This window comes from Apaloderma vittatum, unplaced genomic scaffold (genome assembly GCF_000703405.1).
Source record: "Apaloderma vittatum isolate BGI_N311 unplaced genomic scaffold, ASM70340v1 scaffold12448, whole genome shotgun sequence".
Lineage (NCBI taxonomy): Eukaryota > Metazoa > Chordata > Aves > Trogoniformes > Trogonidae > Apaloderma > Apaloderma vittatum.
In genome coordinates, this window is record NW_009729103.1 from 1 (window position 1) to 17,394 (window position 17,394).

The window sequence follows — 17,394 nt, forward strand, 5'->3', positions numbered from 1 at the left end:
GCAACCTTTTACTTCCTTGTGACCCCTCTTCACTACCCGGCACCCCCAACATGGCACACAAGAGCCAGCAGTGGCCTTGGTCACTATAGGAATAAGTATAAGCAAGAGCCTGTCTGCATACCAGTCCCAGGCAGTAACTGTAAACATCAGGTGTTATCACTGCTAGTAGCAGGCACTGTCTACGAAAACATGCTGCTGACTTCAGAAAGTGCAGCCTTTTAGAAGAAACTAAAACTGAAAAGTAAAAATCACTAAATAGGACTGGGTTTTAGCTCAAACCCAGGACAAGTGTTGAGAAAAGACCATATTTGTTTGATGGCCAGCAAAAATTTTAGTGGAAACTTCTCTTAAGGTTGCTCATCTTATCCAATTCGTAACCTCTGCTTAAAGCTTTTTAGTCAACTGTCAGAAGGTGACAGGACTGTGAGAGTAAGAAATTGCACAATGCAGGTGGTGTCCTGGGGACAAACAGCTTGTTAATCCCTCTCGTGATGAAAGGTATATGCAGTCATGGATAGAGCTATTTGCCTGCTTTGGGTATGACGTCCTCCAACAGTAACATATTGCAATGTTACTCCATTTAGGGTCTTCATTTCTTCCAAATAACCTAAGGTTACAGAATCATTATCAGTAAAATTATACTGCTGATATCTATATATCTATACATATAGGGAAAATGTAATTTTCTCCAAGAATATAACCATTGACTCTTTGACCAAATGAGCGCTTGCCTCTATCTGAATAGACATTTTGAACATGTTCCCAATACAGGTGTTAAAAAACTAGAAACAAGCTGGCATGGAAGACACCCATGTGAAAAACATATTGAAAGGAATGCTGCTCATAGCAACCACAGGACTCAGAAGCTAATGACCCGCTCCAGCAGTGACAGCAGCTACAACCCCAGGTCCTCATGCAGTAACGGTGCTGCGTTTCAACTGAATGACTTGAAAGCAAGAGTACATAGCATTGATGTACCAATTACCAGACAGCCTGGCCTGCTGTACTCATTGTCTGCTAATAGTTCAGAAAGAAATTCCCCTCCTATTTGCAGTGAAGGTAGTCGACCCTTGCAAAACACTAGGAAATCATCAGAGATCCTCGTTAGAAAACCTAAATCATCAAAACCCAAACCTCCACCAAGGAAATATTTTAAGCAGGACTGTACATGCAATGACCAGGGTAATGCAGACAGAAAAGAAAAGCTTGCATCGGAAGTGGCTGTATCACCTTCTGTGAGTGTTCAGGTAAAGCAAAATCTGCAAAATTTTTCTTGTGTTTCCATGTTTGTGAAACGGGAAGGAGGAAAGCAAGATGACTTTGTATGATGGCAGGAGGAAGGGCAGGGAAGAACATATACAAACATATGTGAGGACTGGAAGAAGGCTCTTCTGGTTTGAAAATAACATATGTATCTTAGTGAAGTCAGTTTAATATAACATGGAATGTTCAAAATAAGGTCAGAAGCCAGAGAAACATCTGAAGGAAATTATCTTCCATATCAAGGAATCCGAGTTAAAATCCCAACGAGAATGAATTTGAGTCCCTCACTGTCATTCCTCATACACATGTGCCACGGGTGGCATTGACCGCTCTGGTTCCAGCGTGACTGAACAGTCTCTGGGCTGGGACTGGAGGAGATTGCACAGCCTCTGTTGTCATCTTGGTGTGGTGGATCTTAACCTTGACACTCACAGAGTCAATTTATGAAATAGAGAATTTATGGATTTTTACTGCAATAAATCACTAAAATTATCCACAACAGGTAATCTTGGGCTCATGTGCCAGGAAGCACTAAATAAACTCATTTAATTTACAAGGCTACAGTATTTGAAAACCGAGTATATATTTGTACGTTAGTAAATTTCAGTTCCTCTCTACCTAAGATAGAACAGGAAGACAGTGTTTCACATTTGCATGAACCTGAGTAATTGTGAGAGCTGCATGTTGAAACAAAGTTGTGGTTTGTTTAAAAATGAAACCTCTTTCCCCTTGGTTCAGTAATATGCCAGTAGAAACCAACAGACCTCAATGCAAAAAAACCCCACAACAACCAACAAACCAGTTCCCACGCTGTAGAGATCAGAATAAAATTATACAGCTCAAACTGAAGTCCACCTATAATGTTAATATCGAAGACAGTTTCAATGCAGTACCTCATGTAAGGTCACTCTTCTTTTGCCATCCATTAAGAGAGCAGTAGAAACACGTTCATCAACAGCTACTAGAACCAGGGAAATAAATACTTTTTGAACTGGTCACTGCATGCAACTTACTATTCTCAGTTATTCTAAATGATAAGGAGAAAAAAAAAATCTTAATAAAGTCTGTGAAAAGTCAAGCTCAGATTCTAAATATATACTATATACTCAGCTATTCTAAATGACAAGGAGAAAAAAAAAATCTTAATATAAATAAAGTCCATGAAAAATCAAGCTCTGTCAATGAAGATAACTGCCTCTAGAAAGACAGTCTATATCTCAGGGCAATAGCTCCTTTAAGTCCCCAGGAGAGAAGGTTTCTTGTCAGGACATATTTCAGATCACTAAGAGGAGGTTTTCTTACTGGTTTGTTTTTTTATTTTTTTCAACCTCTGTTCCTCAAACATTAATTATTAGACAGTTTGAGGCCTGCATACCACAGTTTTATACGGTGTTTCTATAGACTATAAGGCTGCTTTTTTCATAACCAAGAATGTTTAATTGATGTTTTCAACTGTGCTTTAAATTGCATCGGTAAAAAAAGTAAGAAAAACTGCCACCAATAAAGAGTGAGATCAAATTGTATGTTTATAGTTCTTTCAAACTGACTGTTTCACTGACTGATGTCCGTGTGTAACAGTAACAGAACACAAGTGAAACATTCAAGAAGGACCCTAGCAAGTAGGGGAAGGAGAAAAGTTTTCCTAGAATAAAGAAGTTGCATAACAAACACGACTCCATTACAGAAAAGCTAAGAAATTGTTCAATTACTGATTTTTTTTCAGGACTTTCTGTCCTGTTTGGTTTTGCTTTCTATTAGTCATCCTGAAGCTTATCTACACAGCAGAGAGCAGTTCAAGTGTCACAACAGAGCAGACGGTAACTTGGTATCACTGGTTACAAAGGAATCAAGTAATTCCAGAGCATGTCTTAATAATGGTGAGAGTGGTACTTACTGCAACCTCAGACTGATCCTCTCACCCTATATTTCCAGCCAAAACCAAGAAAGTGAGCATCCTGAAACGGCAGTAATGATTTAGCTTGTCTAGCTTGTGCTTAAAGGCAAAAGGCTTCAACAGAAAAGAGAGTTCAATGCAGTTAGAGGAAATTTGCTTGACTGGTTTGCAAAAGTCTACCAAATGACTGATCTTACAAAAATTGAAAATCGCAGTAGGCAGTCCTTTAGTTTATTAAAAAGTTTATTACTAAATTTTTGAGATGTTAATTGCATTTTTTCACAGGCTGTTTATAAATGTAACCATAAAATACCATGCTAGCAGTCTTGAAATGTAGAATGAATCAAGTGCTATGAGGATTAAACCCCAAGCAGAAGTGAAAGCTTGAGTTCTATTCAATATTTCTTTTCAGATTAAAAACAAATTAAAATATGAGGGGGGGTGTTTCAGATTCATATGTAGTGTGGTTTGTATAATTACATTCTGACACACTTCTGTTTCCTGTTTGTTGAGCAGGAAGTTGAAGAACCAATGCTAGAGGGACATCAAACTGATGTAACCCACAGTGTCTTTACCACTTCTCCTACAGAATATGATACTGAGCACATAAGTGCTGTTCCAGCAGGCAGAGACCAAGAAAGAAAAGCAGACTTAGGTATGTTTAATTCCACATTTTTTTTTTTAGCTAAAGGTAAACCTAGCATGTAGTTTGGCTTCCAAAATGAATATCAAGCTGACTTCACATGTCTCTTCAACCCACACATGTAAATTCTGGGGTGAGCAGATGAAATCTCAAATTATTGATTAATCTTTGGGGGAAAAAATAAGTGAAACTATATCAAAATAAACATAATAGATTACTATAAAAAGTGTTAAGGGATAGGTTCTCTATTGCTGTGATTCTTCCTACATTAGAATTAAAGTTCTTACTAGAAAAATACAACTGGAAATGCCTGTGTGAATTTAAAGAATCATAAATATTAATGAAAGATCTTAATGAGAGAGTCTTTTCAGAGTGGGATATAAAGGTAGGAGAGAAGAATGATTTTAAAAAATAATTTACTGCAACATCAGCTTTTTCACCAGGTTGCAAACAACATTGCCTTCTATTTTAACTGTTATAGCATATATTCTGACTTCAGCACCCCAGAACTTCGTGTTACCTTTAAAAGTTTCAGGCTTCTTAGAAAAGGGATCTTGTATATAAGCACAGAAAACCCTTATTTTTCAGTTTATTTCAAGAATCAGAACTTGTAGATCAAGAGTTGTGTACTTTAAAAAAGTTTAAACTTTTTAGAAATTTTTAAAAATACCTATTGGAGGCCTGAATGAAATTCAAATTTAATGAAGTAAACTCAATACATAGATAAGGAATGGAGAAGTAGCAGGTGGCTTGTTTATAATCAATGTTTCTCTAATACAGGGAATCCACTTTCATCAATACAAAGGCCTGTACTTAAAAGACAAGCACGGGTAGATTATAGTCTTGATACAACAACAGAAGATCCTTGGGTAAAAATTTCTGACTGCATAAAAAGCTTATTTAATCCTACCATGAGTGAAGACAATGTCCACTTGGATTTGCAACCCAGCATCGACACAAACAAAGAGAAGAAAAATCAAAGCAGCTCAGAGACAGTTCTGAAGAAATCAGAATCAGAAATAGTCGGTTCAAAAGTGCTAAAATCAGATGAAAACGACAGTGTGAAAAAGGGTCCTCCTGTTGCACCTAAGCCAGCCTGGTTTCGCCAGAGTCTGAAAGGACTGAGGAAAGGAAATTCAGGTCTAAAACCACAGGCAAATCAAAGTTCTCCTGACCTTGAGACTATTTCCAGCAAAGAACTGCAATCCAGCTTATCTCGTGTCTCTCCTAGGGGATCGTCAATAAAACAAAGGATAAGCTCGTTTGAATCCTTGAGTGCTCCGCAGTCACCTGAAAAAATACATCGAAGGTTTAGCCTGAAACCATCAGTCCAGAAAGAACACTCTCCTACTGCAGCAGCTCTAGCCCATTTAAACCAAGCTTTTCTCCAGCATGGTGAAACTAGCCAACAACAGTCACCTGTGGTCATGGGTACAAAGAGCCTAGATAGATCTTCCTCTCCCAGAGAGGTCTTTGCGGCTAGCTCGGAGAAAAACAACAACGTCATCACTGGCAATACCTCAGGTCTCTTAACTACAGAAGCCGTTGCAACTTCCCATCTCGTATCGGCAGCAAAAGCACACAGCCTGAGATCACGAAGCTTCCCACTCACTGCTACTCAGTCTTGTGAGATGATGAAGCCGTACTATGAAAAGTGTAGCAAAATCTATTCCATCAGTAGCCAGGTGTCATCTGCTTTAATGAAATCTTTGCTCTGCCTTCCTCAGTCTCCAGCCTCTTCTGGAAACAGCGCATGGGAAACTCTGGAGACACTGTCTCAGTCCTCTGTGGAGGAGGATAGGATTTCTCCTTCACCTGCAAGTGAGAATCATCACCTGGACACTGGGTTTTCACTGAAGTAAGAAACCATATTTAAAAATCAAATTTACACATCAGTACTGGTGAGCATCTGCGCTGACACAGTGACAGATTAGCAGTCTAAGGTAGCAGCATAGACTAAATTAAGAACATTTTAGAGCACAAAGGTTGAATGACATGACTATTACACTTGGTTTAAATTTGTAGTAAATAAGAACATGCATATATCAAATTTCCTCCTACTTAGAGTAATATTTCTAGAATCGCCATAATAAAGGAGATTTAAGTTTGGGATTTTTTTGCCTCAGGCCAAGAGATTATTTCTACACTTATATGTGACAGATCCTACTTCCATTAGACTAACATGATTAATTTATGTTTGCATGTATTTATAATAATTCTCACAGGAGCTAGCATCCCAATTAAATGCTGTAAGATCAAAAGATGGCTGCTCCAAAATTGTCAGTGTTATGCTTTTGCAGTATGTTCTTTTGTAACTCAAGGCTTCTTTTTTATTCTTGTCACAATGGGACAGCCTCTCCGAGTTGAGAGAATATACTGTGAGCCTAGCAGACAATGAGAAAGAGGAAGAGAAACAGGAACACAGCTCACCTCAAGCATCTGGTGTGTCAGGGCAATCTGTCATCTCTTTGCTTTCCCCTGAAGAACTAGCAAAGCTTATTGAGGAAGTCAAGTCACTAGATGAAGCAACCTTAAAGGTAAATCTGCTTTTTCTTCTACTACTCGTTCAGAAAGCTGTGGAGTAAATGCACCTGGTTAATCCTTGCAACTTGGTATTATACCATATAAAGCAGTCACCTTCACATGCAGTAATGTTTAGTTTTTTGAGCAAAAAACTTGAAGAAGTTTTTGAAGATAACTAAGCAAGAGTAAGACATGTTTAACGAACGGGGTAACAGTTATTCAGCAGGTAATGCCGCATTTTTGGGACACTGAGCAACCTCAAGTCTTACTGGATTCATTTGCTCTTAAGTTGCAATCAAGCAGCACTTTGATAAGCAGAATTTATGAAAGCCCAGTTTTGTATCAATTTCTGTTTCTTGTCAGCATCCCATGTGGCTATTTTCAGTCTGGTTAGCATTAAAAGCTGCAGTGTTGCCCTCAGTGAGACAGTAGCTTCTTTGTCATGTAAAGTCTGTTTTCAAGGAATTTTCAGGATAATTTCCGAGCAGCACATACCCTCTGCCTAGTTGCAGCTGGCAAGTAGATTTAATTATGGAAGGAAACAAAACACAATATGAAAAGATGCAACTATAATTGCTCATGTACTGAATGTGATTGTGAAATTGTGGTCAAGACAGCCATGTCTCCTTAGGAAACTAGGTTAAACAGGAGTCATTATCCTATTCAAACTCATTCTTTGGGATAACAGAGTGACAGCTTATTCTGCCTATTAACAAAACATTGCTAAAAATGAGAAGCAATTTTTAAGCTGAGACACTTGTACCCATGTGAGTTGTATGCCAAATTATTTTTCCACTTTTTCAATTAAAAGGTACTCTAATATGACTCAGCAATATTTTGTTTCTACAGTACATGGCATCTATAGTCTTTAATATAATTCAATTTATAGTCCAGATCCAACTGATAACCTGTTTACCAAACCAGTATTATTTTAGACACAGAATAGCATTTTGTAAAATAGGTAATCAGTAGGTAATTTGATCTAACTAAATACTAAATATATCTCAGTATTATGCTTATAAGTCTCATTCTAAAATGCACAATGGACAAAAAGAAAACATGCTGCTTTTCCAATCATCTTAACATGTCTATTAGGAAGTTCTTCACTTTATTTCTCTCTCTTCCTAGGAATTTGATGATATTCACGTTACGGTTTTGCATAAAGAAGAAGATACTGGCCTTGGATTCAGCCTGGCAGGGGGCATTGATCTAGAAAACAAAGTGATAACAGTAAGTAGCATCCTTCTTGAAAAACACTAGTATCATAACTTACTGTTTTTCTACTACAGAGGCTGACTATTTGCGTAATCAAAGTAGGCAGCTGTACTGAAAGAGTCACAAGAATCATGGTCTTAATGGGTGAAAATGGACTTTCTGCACAGAGCTGCCCTCTGCAGGTGACTAGCAGCGTGTCCTGTTTCCTTGGGCACCGAGCTCCTCAACTGCTCTGAAAGCGAAGGCAGAACAACAACCGGAGAAAGCAACCAACACATAATTACATGTTACAGAAGACCATGCAGGGTGGTCAAGAGGAACGAATTGAGCGCGTAGACATGTAAAAGGTCTGGAAGCTAGAGACTAGCCTCACAACTTCTTGCTCCCTCTAGCAGAGTGAGAGGGGTCAGGAGGTAGCACATGTGAGGTACGTACCATGGGCAGGAAGGCTTTGGCCGTCTGATGCCAGGGCTAAACGTAGCTGCGTGAGGAGGGCTGTGCCTAGGAGAATTCTGTACAAGTTTATTCAGGCCTCTGTTCTGAAATGTGCTAGAAACAACTTGTGCCTGGAAAAGAATGAAATATGCACATGGTAAAAAGTATTAAATGAGTGATTTAGTGATTTGTCCTTTTCTTCCTCTCTTTCCTTGTGTGTGTGTGTGTGGTGACTGGGCTCCTCCTTAGGTTCACAAGGTGTTTCCCAATGGACTGGCATCTCAGGAAGGAACTATTCAGAAAGGAGATGAAGTACTATCCATTAATGGGAAGTCTCTTAAAGGTGCAACTCACAACGATGCCTCAGCAATCATGCGACAGGCTCGACAACCCAGACAAGCTGTTGTTGTCACTAGAAAAGCTAAAGATGGGGAAAAAAACGTCAATATTTCCATTGACTCTAGTACATCTTCAGTAGCAAGTGATGCCTCACAAGAGTCTGGTAAGTTCAGTGGCATTACCTACAGCTCGCACCTCTTAAGTGTCACCTCATCCCTTGAAATCCAGGTGTTCATAAAGCAGCTCAGTGTTGGCTGTGTAAATCTGAGAACTAGAATTAAAGATAGCATAGTTAATAAAACATTCCTGAAACAGACATTTGGAATAACTTTGTTGGAAAGGGAAAGAATTAATGAATTTCCAAAATAAAGAAACCCTCTGAAATAAACCAAATGTGATCCTCTCTATGAATTTCTGCAGACATACAAAGATTGTTTTTGTAGCAACATCTAATTGAAGGTAGAATGACAACTCAGTGAGCAGTCATTCTTCATTCTAATATTAGATTCTAGTCTACAAGCCTTTCTCTGTGACAGTTTCATTTTGAACAATATGCTATTGTTTCATATAGCAGGTAGCTACATCTGAAACATAGCAAGGTCACAATTTTGCAGAACTCTTCACATTCCCGCTCGGTCCCCATGTGTTGCCTGGTCTAGTCGAGAGGTGGCGTCCCTGCCCATGACAGGGAGGTTGGACTAGATGAGCTCTAAGGTCCCTTCCAGCCTAGGCCATTCTATGATCTATGATTCTTAAAATATTTTTGTGGTTTCTAAAGCATGTTCTGGAGATCTGTAGCTTTATTTACATACTTCAGATAAAGATTAGCAGCTTCACTGTTGATGATTTCATAAGTAACAAAGTCAAGTATGTTCACCTTAAATTTTGTTCATTAAACCGATTTTTCTAATTTTAGTAAACATCACCAGCTTTCATCTTTATATTTCCATTCTTCCATCAATTCAAACACAACTTTCTCTTACCAGCTTCCCAGAAGGCCTTACAATGACAAAAAGTGGAATTACAAGTTACAGTTTTCTCTTTCATTTGGCAGTTTCATAGAATGACAGAATGTCAGCGGTTGGAAGGGACCTCAAAAGATCATCTAGTCCAGCCCCCTGCCAGAGCAGGATCACCTACAGTAGATCGCACAGGAACGTGTCCAGGCGAGTTTTGAATGTCTCCAGAGAAGGAAGCTCCACAACCTCCCTGGGCAGCCTGTGCCAGTGCTCTGTCACCCTCACAGTGAAAAAGTTTTTCCTAATATTTCTGTGGAACCTCCTGTGTTCCAGCTTGTACCCATTGCCCCTTGTCCTGTCCTTGGATGTCGCTGAAAAGAGCCTGGCTCTGTCCTCCTGACACTCCCCCTTGACATAAACATTTATGGGTGCCTCTGCAAACAAAACAGAAGTTTTATTTTTTTAACCAATATTTAATCTTTTCAGACTACATGGTGCCCATCTGCTAACTTTCCATTTGTTTCCAGCAACAGAAGATACAATCTGCACTCTAACGCTAGAAAAAACACCTGCTGGTTTAGGATTCAGTCTGGGAGGAGGGAAGGGCTCTATTCATGGAGATAAACCTATCACAATCAACAGGATATTTAAAGGTAAATACAGTTAAAGCATACGTGAGGGGTTCTTAGATTATGCAAGTTTGTGCAGTTTGTAACTGACTGCTGATGTCTGCCCATTAAAATGGTATTTTTTGTAAATGCAGCATTATTCTGTGCAGTGCCGGTAATCTGGTGCATATTGAGACCAGGTGGTTTATACCAAACATGCTGGTGATCCTTAATAAGTGAAAGATACATTAAAGTCTCCTCAACACAAAGAATTAAGGGAAATTAATTCTCTTTCTTCAGGGACTACGTTAGAACAAAGCAGCCCTGTTCAGCCTGGCGATGAGCTATTACAAGTGCACACAACTGCCATGCAGGGACTCACTCGGTTTGAAGCATGGAACATCATCAAGGCATTACCTGATGGGCCCATCACAGCTATCATCAAGAGGAAGAATCCAAACTCTCTTACCACCAAGTCATCTGAAACTTGGTGAGAGGAGGAGTTAGACTACTGCCAATATTATGAACAAAAAAGGATTTTATTACTTGCAGCTATTTGGCTAGTACAGCAAGATACTCAGAAAGTACATATGAAAAGTACACATGACCTTACTGCCAGTTACAGAGCAAGCTGGCTGGGATGAAATAAGCTGTGCACAAATTATGCATGGTTCTTATTTTTAACATTCAGAAACAGATGTTATAAAGTGTAGAATTATAAAATAATGACTTTATTAATAATATACTGGTTGTAATAAAATACGTGACACCTGTAGTGCTCTCCTTTTCCGAACTATTAACACGTATCGGAAGCACATTCTGTGCTTAGTCCTATTCTACATTCTTGCTCCCTGCCTTACCTTCCCAGGAGGAGGAGATGTGTCTGCAAATAAACACTGTCTTAGAGATCATGTAAAGCTCTAGAGAATGTATAAAGGGCAGAAAAAGCGGGTTGCACATTGTGTGTCAAAATGACAACAAGCCCTGAAAAACTCCAGACTGAATCTTAAACCATACAAGCCACAGGACATCCAGGAGAACCAAAACATGTCAAGGTAGCTTTCTACTAGCAGCTGATAGAACCATCTCAAGTCGAGCAGGCAAGCATGGCGTGGGGGGAATGGAGTGTCTATAGCGAAGGTTTTCCTAACCTTCCTCTGGTCAGAGGTCTCAGAAGACTACAGCAGGAGAGCAGCAAGGCCATTTAGAAGTCTTACCTTTTAACCACAAATATTTTTTAAAAATGTCATTCTGTTAATTTTGTATGGAAAAGTACCAGTGAGAGTGCTTGAGAATTAGGAGTTCTGAATCCAAATGTTTTTTACTGGAAACACTAAAACAGCTTGGAGACAAAGCTGTACTCCAAACTCCGCTGTCGGCACTTTGGCAGTGCTCTCTAAGCACTGAGTGGAATTCTACCAGCAGCAGCACGTGTATCTATGGCAAGGTATGCGGTCATGTGCACCCATTTGGTCTTCTCTGACCTACTTCACTAAAGGGAGAGATGAAACATCAGGATGGAAATCGTACCTTCCCAGTTGAAAGCCAGATGGCTGCACTGGTTGTTGTCCTTGGCTGTTCACATTCCTATAGTTAGGAATTTACTGCACCCTTCTTCGATTACTTAATTTCACCAAATTGTAAACTTCAGGAGTTCAAAAGCTATTTCCCACGAGCTTAACACAATGTGACAGGAACAACAATTGAGAGAAAGGAAAATAGGATAGATAGCAGAAAGTATTAACTGAATCCAAGCACACAACTTGCTTTGGCCTTTCCTCACAAGCCAACTCCTTGAACAAATGTTCTTGACAAGCCATCTGCCCCTACACTTCCAACCCACTTCCCAGCTGAGTTGTCTTTCCCAAAAAATCAGACAAGCAATCCTCAAAACAAAGGTTCTATAAATTAGAAAAAAATGTGAGAGGAAATCTTTTCGTACATTTTTTTTCTTAAATTGGTACCTACTTGAAAGTCTGAATATTCCTTTTTGAGAGTAGAATTTCTGGTGTTTAACTTACTCTGCATTATTGCTTTAGGCTTAACAAAGTCTAAGTAAAGGCCTGGTGCATATAAAAAAATTCTAAGATTTTTCAGCTACTTGCCCATACCACCAACACAGGAAAAACATAAATGACTTCTGTACAGAAAGGCAGGCCTGAAAGTTTTAGTCCTGTTAAATCTACTTCCTGTAAAAGACAGACCACACTTTTTGGTCAGCCGCATAACTACCATGGCACCAAATGTTTTAATTACTTCAATGCCACCTGCTGAAGGCATCCTCACCTGATACAGCTATTTAATGTCATAGGAACATAAAACGGTTAGAGTTGGAAGGGACTTTAAAGATCATCTCGTTCCAAACCCCCTACACCTCCCTCTAGATCAGGTTGTTCAAAGCTCCAGCAGCCTGGCCTTGAATGCTTCCAGGGATGAGGCATCCACAGCTTCTCTGGGCAACCTGTTTTAGTGTCTCACCACCCTCATAGTAAAAAACTTCTTCCTAATGTTTAATCTAAATATACCCTGCTCTAGTTTAAAACCATTGCCTCTTGTCCTATTACCACATGCCCTTGTAAAAAGTCCTTCTCCAGCTTTCTTGTAGGCCCTCTTCAGGTACTGGAAGGCCACTATAATGCCTCCCTGAAGCCCTCTCTTCTCCAGGCTGAACAACTCCAACTCACTCAGTCTGTCCTCGCAGGAGAGATGTTCCAGCTCTCTGATCATCTTTGTGGTCCTTCTCTGGACCCACTCCCAACAGGCCCATGTCCTCCTTGCGTTGGGGACTTCAGAACTGGATGCACTACTCCAGGTGGGGTCTCACAAGAGCAGAGCAGAAGGGCAGAATCACCTCCCTTGACCTGCTGTTCACGCTTCTTCTCACTTCACTTCCAAAGTTTTTCAGTTTTTGCATGCCTCTGCATTTTATGGCATCTGCCAGGATCAAAAGAAGTTAAAACATGCTGCGCGACAGGCAGCATGTCTCACTGGGGCATCCTCCAAGAGGACAAGATCATCTTTGCCAAGACACTTCCATTTCCAGTTTGGCAGGGAAGAAGGCTGAACATTAAGGGCTCTTAATTCCTTCTGGATAGAACATTCTGAGCACTCAGAAAAAGGATCCTTGTTATCTCAAGCCAGAACCCCACCTACCACCTTCATTACTCATATAAACAAAAATAACATTCCATATATAAGAAAGCACCCCACTGACTGCTAAAGTTTACTTGCAGCAATAACGAGTAGTGACCTGAGCTCTTTTCCTTGAATTTTTGCTAATTAAATTAATCATAATCTTGCAAAGACTTGCTGAGATATTGTACTTCATGCCTAACAACTTTAGCACACTTAGATAAACATGTATGAGTCTTTTTTTTATCAGGGCCCAAATCTCTCCTCAGTGAATTTGTTATTCTTTGTAAGTACAGAAAAAGCAGCAATCGGAAATAATAATTAACCAAAGGCAAAGAAGTTGGGAGAGTGAGTGTTCTCACCACAGCACCTTTACCCTAGTAAGTGAGGAGTATAAAAGGGAGTGAAGACTTTTCCCTCTCTTGTTGCCTTGAATTCAGAAAGATGCTGGAGGTCTAAGTGTTTCCCTGATGACAAAGCAGGTGCATGAAGACCCATTTTAAAAGATGGTCAGAAAAAAACAGCAAGATGTAGCAGAAAAATATTTATTTCATAACACTCATACAAGTTTTTACATCTTTGTACACAAAGGAGACTAGACTAAGAACTGTTTCCTTGAAAAATCTGTTCATGGGGGAAAATTTACAGTGGGAAACTTTGTGTGCAAGCCCATGCCCTATACTAAATATGAAACAAATCCAGGGATGGAAAGCAGAGCATATTAACCTAGTTAAACAGTTGAGCCACAGCATCAAAATCACAAACCGCGCTTAAATTCCTAGTTCAGCAATTAGTTGTCCTTTCTTAATTATATACAATCCATAGTAATGTCTGATATTCCTGCAGTAACCAGCAGCATAAATACTTTCTCAAGGTGGACACATCACTGCAGACAAGATCACGCATTGATTTCCCAAGATAGCGCTGTGAGGCAAACCAGGCTTAGAAAAAAAGCAATGTCCTTATGGCATGTCAAGTCAAGATAAAGCTACAGAAAAGACTATTTACCTGCTACAACCTCTCACAAGAGACCAAAAAACATTCAAGTCCAGTTAAAAACGGTCACTTCAAGTGCAGTTTAAAAAATGGCAAGTAAAGTGCTTAATCCTCTTTATTTATTGCCACTATGTCAGTGCAGCTTGTCTCATGGCACTGTGGAAATCGCTCGTTTTGGTACAGAGGGGAAAAAGGAAGAGTGTCTGTTTGCCAGATCACAGACCTACAAATTGATTTGTATTGCTAGACTTTGATTTAAAAAAAAGTAAAAAAATAAAAAGCATTTAAGGCATATTTACCATTACTACAGAAGTTTGCTGGAACAAACAAGTGGGATCCTCCACACAACCCAATTTATTCTGGCTTTTACCATTTGCTGGCTTAAACCCACCATAGCACCTAGAGTGCCAGCAGCAAAAGAGCTACTTCTTCTTGTGGGGAAGGAAATTTGTTCCACAGGAGTCTACAGGGAGTCTCAGGGACGAAACAGAGCTGACCTGCACTCAGCTAAGGCTGTAGTGCTAAGTGGATTTTTAGCCATACTCCTCCTCACAGACACTGACAAAGCGCAGCCAAGAACAGATCCAACATGAGCACCTTCTCCCTGCAGACAGCCACCAGTGCTGCCTCCAGGATTCTTCCAGCCTCCGCTGTGATATTTTTCTAATTAGGAAAACGAAATATAATGCATTTGCATACAGACAGGTAGAAAATGCTGTTTTAAAAATTCACTCAATTCATTGTTGCCCTTTCCCAAGTATCTTTGCTGGTAGAAAAGCCCCGTAAGCCAACTTCCTGTTTCTCCCCTCAAGCTGGCAGGTTTTTTTCCTACCCTCAGCTGGTCATGTCAGCGAATGGTCTTGTCATGCTTTTAATGCTTTAACAGCTTTGGTCAGGTTACTGTAAAATCCAGTTATGCTTGCTGGGAAAAAGGAATCCACCACTGTCTGGGGAAGATAGCCTCCAAGATCAGTCTGAAAGAAACTGAGGAGCTGAGTCCTGTCTGGCTCCCTGCAAAGACAATACAAGTGATTTTATAGCTAGTGATTTAAAAGTATGAAGAACTTTAAAATGACCCTTACATGTACTGTCTAATGATAGATATTTTTAAAGTCCTTTTTTTTTTTTTTAAGCAAACAACAGAGACATTACTTCCAAATTTCAGTGAATGTGGCTATCTCCACAAGTCAAATTACAGTTAAACCAGGCCCTAATTAGGTACTTTTTTATGAATTACGACAATGTAATAAAAAACCAGATACTCATTTACCAAAAATTATTTCTACGTTCTGCTGAATCACTGCTTAAGATGTCAGTGAGAATCTTACCATGATAGTTTCTGTAATACGAAAAACTTCCCTCTAGTAAATGAAGAGGGACTAATTCATTGCGTAACAAAGAGAACAAACAGGGCACTTGGTCATAATGATTACCAGTCAAAGACAGACAGAAACATGCATTGCCAGAAGGCTACAGATCACATATGGCCATATACAAATTACACACCACACAACGCACAAGAAGAACTTTAGAATACATAATGTTCAAACTTCTTACCCTGGAAGAGGTATACAGAAACAGCCACAGGGATAATTAAAACCTCTCACAAAATTTGGTCGAGGAGGACACAGCGGGTGTTCCACATTGGTGGCTATAAGAAAAAGCATTCAAGAAAATTGTTTTCACAGAAGATGGGGAAGAGTTTACTCACAGCACCAGCTGAGAAGCAAAGCAGTATAACCTTTCCCAAGGGGGGCTGTGGCATACAAGCAGTCAGAAAAGACCATTAAAAGGAACTGCTCAACTACAGAATGGAGAAATTAGGGAAGTGTTGAACTTAGAAGCAATTGTTAGTGCAGGAAAGACACTTTGAAGGAGTTTCACTGAATCCATATTGGGTTATGGCACTGATTTTCTTGAGAGGTCATTCAAGTTACTTCCAACAAACTGATGACACACGGGTATATGCCACTTAACTGCTGAGAAACTGTGCTCTTGCAAGTATGTTAACTCCTGGCAATGCATTCCTGAAGAGGATGGGAGTGGGGTAATAAAAGCACTGACTTGTAACAGGCAAACAACAGGATGAAAGTGGAAAAAAATTTAAAAAAAAGCAGCGTACTTCCACACAGTGGCATCCCCTTAAAAACGAGCACTCTTTGGTTTCACAAGAACAATCATTTCCACATACAGCAGTGGTACATTTATTCAATGGCTTCACCACATCAAGAGGCAGTGCAGATAATGTTAAAACAGGATTTAGCCCAAATGAGAATTTTAGAAAATTCTGTAACTTCTTAATAGAGCAACAACTAAACTCCCCAGAATTTAATAGTTAATTAAGTACCTATTCAATCTCAAAAGTATAGCAAGGCAAGAAACCGTAGGCCCACAGTATCACCATCTGAGTGTTAAGGTGCCTTAGACACCCTGAGAACAACAATGTAGAGACACTATTTTACCTTCTGACCAAGATCAGATCAACAACTACTAAACAGCATGTTACTTATTTTTTATTTTTTATTTCTTTCCAGTAGCAGCTGGTTACCTCCTGGCATAATGTGAACATGTTGAGAACAAAAGCATCTTACCAGCAGAGAGCATTGTCCCATCTTCATATTGCTTCATTAGTACCACATCCACAAATTCTCTTGGTGAAATAATTCTCATGAAAGCTGAAGGCGTTGTGGTTCTGCATACGGAGACAGTCTGGAAATCGCAGTTATGTCAGCTGATGCTTTCAGAAATACAGCAAAAAATCCCTGTCCTTTCTGGTGCTCTTTCAGTTATGCTTTCTAAACTGTATCAAGGAGTTCTATTCCATTCTATGTTGTACAAAAACCAAGTCAGCACAGTCAAAAGGTGCTAAGGTGTGTTGATGAAGGAGAGTTTAGTGGAGAAAAATAAAGTATTAAAGCATCTGCTTCCAGGTTAAGGACAGATATATCGCAAGGGATGCTGAAAAGCAAAACTGGCACATCTATGATCATAGGGCTTCTCCTTTTCAGTAAGCTAACAAAGATAACTTCTTTGTATCGTATCACAAGTTGATAACTGGACTTGTTAAGCTGCAGAAATCTTAACACCGACATCCCCTTCTGCAGTGCTCTGTGGCGAGAGGCTCCCCAGTCCAAAGGTTTCTACCGAACTGGTGAGTACTGGCCAGTCCCACAAGGTGTGGGGAGCTGGAGCGCCAGGCTGCAGCATTCCTAAGGCGGAAGCTTCTAACCAAGGCTCAGCGCCCGTACGGCTCGGCATGGTCTGGACAAGCCGGATGCATGCGAACACCAGGCTCCGTTAACCACACCGCAACAGTTCTTTAAGGGCACTTACGTCGCTGACGACTTCGACGACCTCGAATTCCTTCACGTTTTGGTCCCACTTGGT

At 39.9% G+C, this 17,394-nt stretch overlaps 2 protein-coding genes across 2 annotated transcripts; one reads left to right on the forward strand and one right to left on the reverse strand.

The window, feature by feature from the left end:
• Positions 1–771: 771 nt before the first annotated feature.
• LOC104268435 (pro-interleukin-16-like) lies at positions 772–10,651 on the forward strand (the record flags this gene model as incomplete). The annotated part of the gene is made up of 8 exons (XM_009874331.1): positions 772–1,247; positions 3,674–3,812; positions 4,581–5,658; positions 6,154–6,337; positions 7,452–7,553; positions 8,223–8,475; positions 9,799–9,924; positions 10,180–10,651. Coding segments are annotated over 8 exons (2,552 nt in total), but the record flags the coding sequence as incomplete, so codon positions are not given.
• Positions 10,652–14,870: 4,219 nt separating this feature from the next.
• On the reverse strand, positions 14,871–17,391 carry STARD5 (StAR-related lipid transfer (START) domain containing 5; the record flags this gene model as incomplete). The annotated part of the gene is made up of 4 exons (XM_009874332.1): positions 14,871–15,018; positions 15,565–15,658; positions 16,599–16,716; positions 17,341–17,391. Coding segments are annotated over 4 exons (411 nt in total), but the record flags the coding sequence as incomplete, so codon positions are not given.
• Positions 17,392–17,394: the final 3 nt, after the last annotated feature.